This window comes from Pinus tabuliformis, chromosome 4_1, assembly GCF_031772625.1.
Source record: "Pinus tabuliformis cultivar Carrire ecotype Pingquan chromosome 4_1, CPIR1, whole genome shotgun sequence".
Taxonomy (NCBI): Eukaryota; Viridiplantae; Streptophyta; class Pinopsida; order Pinales; family Pinaceae; genus Pinus; species Pinus tabuliformis.
The window spans coordinates 876,986,466-876,991,682 of record NC_142303.1 but is presented as its reverse complement, the minus strand read 5'-3'; the positions used below and the strand labels follow the sequence as shown (position 1 = coordinate 876,991,682).

The following is a 5,217-nucleotide window of genomic DNA, read 5'->3' as shown; positions in this document are numbered from 1 at the left end:
AGGATTTTCCCACGGGAACATGTATATGGATGATTTTCCCTCACGTTTACTTAGAAACAAGAGAGATATACTATATCTTTTGCACACTGATATATGTGGGCCAATGCAGACATGGTCATTGGGAGGAGCATATTATTTTTTATTATTTGTTGATGATTGCACAAGATTTACTTGGGTATATTTTCTCAGAAAGAAGAGTAACACTTTTGAATATTTTAAAGAGTTCAGAAGCATGGTTGAAAAACAACCAGGGAAGTTCGTAAAAATTCTCCATTAGATAAAGGGGGAGAATACAAGCGAGGTGGCTTCATCAAATATTGCAAGGACCATGGGATAGTTCGACAGTTCATAGTACCCCAAACTCCTCAATAGAACATGGTTCAAGAGAGCAAGAATAGAACCCTTGTGGAGTGTTCACATAAGATGTTAAAAGGTAAGAGAGTTTCTACTGGATTTGGGAAGAAGTAATAAATACTACATTGTATTTAAAGTATAGAAGTAAAAAGAAGAGCCTTGATATTAAAACTCCATTCAAATATTTATTAGGTTTTAAGCGTACAATTAATCATTTAAGAGTTTTTGGCTCAAAATATTTTGCTCATGTTCCAAAAGAGGATAGGAAGATATGGGATCAAAGGACATTAAATGCATTTTCGTAGGGTATTGTACAAAGTTTAAAGCATATGAGCTATTTAATCCCTCTACTCACAAAGTGTTTGCGAGTAGAGATGTAGTATTCCATGAGAAGCTTGATGATGGAAACTATGATAAAGGAAATGAAGAGTGACACATGCCTTTGCTAGAGGAATATGAAATTGATCAAATAAGGAACAACCGTGAGTAGCAACAACAACAAAATGAAGAATCAGGCGATGCAGGTACAGTTAACAAGCCAAGCACACCAAGGAATGAGCAACACATATTTGAGGAATGTCCACCACTAAGGAGATCAAGTAGGAAAACTCAATTGCCAACAAGATATAGGGATCATGCTCTTATAACTAGTATGTTAAATGTTGTTGAACCCTCAAATTATAAAGAAGCAAGTCAATATGATGAATGGAGGGCAGCTATGGAAGAGGAATATGAGTCAATACCTAAAAACAAATATTGGGATTTAGTTGAATTGTCGAAAGGAAAACAACCTATAGGTTGCAAGTAGTTATATAACCTAAATTTAAATCTGATGTTAGTGTAGACAAATACAAAGCTAGGTTGGTAGCTAAAGGTTACCTGCAAAGAGAAGGTATTGATTATGATGAAACCTTTTCTTCGGTAGCTAAGCTAAACACTATTAGAATGATGATAGCTTCAGCTACAAAACATCATTGGAGTCTACACCAACAAGATGTGAAGTCTACTTTTTTAAATGGAGAATTGAAAGAAGAGGTTTATTTAAAACAACTTGAAGGGTTTATCAAAAAGGGGCACAAGCATTTAGGGTGAAAATTAATAAAGGAATTATATGATTTGAAATAGACACCTAGGTCATGGTATGAAAAAATTGATTCATTTTTCTTACACCATAGTTATAAGAGGAGGACAAACAACCCAAATTTGTATATGGTTTTTGATGAAAAGGGGCTATTTGTTTTGATTTCTTTATATGTAGATGATATTATTATTACATGAAGTGTTGATGAGCTCATTAAAGAAATAAAATAGTAGATATCACAGGTTAGACCTCAGAGAGTTACACTATTGTTTAGGTGTTGAAGTCGTGAGGGATTTTGGCCAAACCTTTCTGTCTCAAGGAAAGTATGTGAGGAGCTTATTTAAAAGGTTTAAAATGGATCAGTGCAAAGCTTTTTTTTGTGTAAGTCAGAAGATTATATTAAAAGAGTAAAAATATAGTACAAAAAATCTGCCGTAGCAGATCGAGGCCTGAAGATAACAAGCCAGAAACCATGATTTCCATACAAAATGACCAAAAATTATTAACTGCACACCACGCAGGGTGGCTGATCATTCTATCTAACTTTGCCTGAGAATAAGAGATATTGAGCTGAAGACCGCAGCCCTTCAACACGCAGACACTATAGAAATGACAAAACCCCAGATCTTAGGGAGACCAAGAAAAAACTGGTCAAGACATATGAACAACCGATCAAGACAGAGGAGAATTAACATTAAAATACAATTACTGAGGGGACTTCCCGAACCTGCTCGCTGTGTCCAAGGCCTGTTCCAGAACATGGCTGTCCGCTCTCTGTTGCAGGGATTGATAGCTGCGACATTCCGCCTGATTCTCTTGCTGCGGTCGACCAATTTGCTGTGCTTCTGGACTGAGCGTCTGCCTGAGGAGCTTAATAAGCACCGTCATCTTCTTGGACAGAGAATCTACTACCTCATGCACCGCAGTGACTTTGAAATCTAGAGCTTCATAAATGCCATATAAACTTTTCATCTGGGCCTCAGGGATGAACTGGTCACTCTGAGGTATCCTCTTACTATCTTCCCTTGATTCTATAGGACGCGCCAGCAGGGTTTTTACTCGCTAGCTTTTCGCCTGAGTGCACACAAACTGTGTGGCATGTTTGGTTACTATTCTAGGATCTTGAAGCCGATCAACCTCCTGCGCTATATCATCCTCAGACTGCTTTCACTCTTCTTCCTTCATAGAAGCCTCTAGTTCAGACAATTTACGTTTGTTCTTCGACGCAGTTCTAGTCTCATACATTTCCCTCGCTATCTTGAGCTCCATATTTGCAGTGGTGCTGCGACAGCCGTCACCTTCCATACTGAGCTTAACGCTTGCGACGTGAGAACATGCGCCGAGAGCCGAAGAAATGAACCGGAACGATGCACTGAAAAATTCTGATTGTGCCTTTGCCTCTACTCACTGTTAAATAGTTGTTCTAGAGGATATTACCCATGACCAACCGAACCTCCCGAAACGACGTGGATGTACTAACATAATTGTTACTGCATAGAACTGTGTTTTCTGAGTGATGTATCAAAACCTTGACATAAATGTTTCCTCTTCCCTCTCTAATCAGAAAGTGCCAAGTGTCCTCCAACTTGCTGTGGTGGCGGTGGTGATCGTTGCGGCACATAATTTTAGATTTGTTTCCTTTATTCCCCTTCTGTTGCCATAAACGCACCAGAATTACATGTCCCTTGGCCTTCTACCAAATTTTAATATCCATATCCACTCCAGTGTGCCCCATCATAGAAAAACGTGGAGACCGAACGCCTTCGGGTTAAGCCCGGTTGGCATTATCCATGTCTTGTTTGGCTAGCTGGATGCATTTCTCCTTCATGTCTGGACAGTTCACATGCTGCCAACAGCTGTCCCATTCCCTATTTGGGTTGTCGATGCCATGATTTGCTAAGTGGCCTACTATCTTATTCGCCTTGCGTCTCACCGCCTGGAAGACTAACCCTCTCATACCGCTGATTAACTCGGCTATGTTTTCCGTCACCTTTGCTAATCTCCAATGTTTCGTTGCTTTTCTCACTTTGGTTCCACGATATATTTTCTTTGCCACAGAAATTACCAGGGCTGAGTCACCTTCCACCACCGCTGTACAATTCTGCATGTCTTTTAGAATCCGTAGTCCCTGTTCTAAGGCTGCAAACTCCATTTCATTGTTTGTCCCTTCTCCCAGAGCTTTGCAGTAAATATGAAGAATGTCTCCTTCATGGTTTCTTATGATGCCTCCTATACCCGCCATCCCAGGGTTTCCTCTGGACGCGCCATCAAAATTCAACTTCAGCCAACCAACCGGCGGGTATTTCCAACTGTTGGACTCAGAATTTGGGTTCTGCTGGCCGCTCGACGTAGCCATGCTCTGGTTGATGTCCAACTGGAAGAGTTTTAAAATCCGTAAGTCACAAGAAGAAGGCTTCTCATTAGTTTCTTCTTTGACTTTCACTTGAATTAACTGTCTGATATTTATCATAATAGTATCTATGGAATGCTCTGTGTTTCTGTATTCATCTCGGAATATTCTCCTGTTACGCTCCTTCCATATGGTCCATGTTAAGAAACCTGGCATAACTTTCAAAATGTTGTTGACTTTGGGATTCTTTGAGTAATTTTTTTGCCAATTTTGTATAGTATCTTGGATGAAATCCCTATTTCTGTTAGAGTTTAGCAAAATACCCTCCGCCCAATTCTATAAATGACATGCCCAGTCACAGGAATTAAATAAATGGTTTATTGTTTCTTCCTCTACCAGGCACATTGGGCATCTGGAAGGCCCATGAAAACCTTTATTGCGTAGATTTTCCCACGTCAAGGTTTTTTTCATCATTAAAAGCCATAGGAACGTTTTGATTTTTGGCCAAAACAACTTGTCCCACACTTTATGACTCCAAGGAATGACCTCCCTCTGCTCTGCCTTTTCTATCAGTTCACTGGCTTCCTTAAGTGAGAAGTTTCCGCTGCCTTTCATTCCCCATCCAAGCTGGTCCTTTTCTTACGTATTCCTTGTATTCCTTTTGAGTAGTTGATCAATTAGATGCTTTGTGCTGTCGTTTTCCCCGTTGCTGTTGTCGAAGTTAAATTTTATCCATTCTCTCCAGATAGGATCCCTGCTATTCCGGTACCAGTAATGTTGGACTTTGTATCGGCCTTCGTGTTGGCATTTCTGCTTGAGAAGATCGAGTTCTAGATTTTCTAGTTTTGGGAGTTGCTGCCAAGCATCTTCCCAAAAAAGAGCTGAATTCCCATTTCAAATTTCCCAAAAACTATTTTCCTACACCGAGTTGCGATTTTTCCTAGCAATATTCCATATGGGGGAGCCCTCAGGAACCTCCTGAAGTCTAATAAGATCTTGATTATTGCATGCAGGGGTAAATTTCTCTTTCCAATTTCTTGCCCAAGGGAGATGGGGCTCTTTTATCCATCGCCACCAGAGTTTTGCACCACAAGTCATGTTGATGATTGAAGGATCCACCAGATTTAGGCCTCCCAAAATTTTCAGTTTGCAGAGTTTGTGCCATGCCACAAGCGCCCATTTTTTCATTTCCCCATTTCCGTTCCATAAAAAGGATCTTTGGATTGTTCTAATTTGTTGAAGGATGCCCTTGGGGGATGGCAACATGGAGAGTAAGTATTGCGGGATAGCATGTAGAACTGCCTTGGTGAGGACTAATCTCCCAGCAAAATTAAGTGCCCTGTGCATCGAATGCTTACACCTTTTCTCCAGGTTAGCCAAGATTTTCTCCCAGTGCACTTTTTTCCAGGGTTTGAGTGTTAGAGGTGCTCCC

At 40.3% G+C, this 5,217-nt stretch overlaps 1 protein-coding gene across 1 annotated transcript; it reads right to left on the bottom strand.

The window, feature by feature from the left end:
• Nucleotides 1–3,203: 3,203 nt before the first annotated feature.
• On the bottom strand, nucleotides 3,204–4,001 carry LOC149178985 (uncharacterized). The gene has a single exon (XM_089422314.1). It carries the CDS (start codon nucleotides 3,999–4,001, stop codon nucleotides 3,204–3,206), a length of 798 nt encoding a protein of 265 aa, XP_089278440.1.
• Nucleotides 4,002–5,217: the final 1,216 nt, after the last annotated feature.

Coding starts and splice junctions, on each gene's coding strand:
- LOC149178985 (XM_089422314.1), bottom strand. CDS start 4,001: ATGCCAGGTTTCTTAACATGGACCATATGGAAGGAGCGTAACAGGAGA.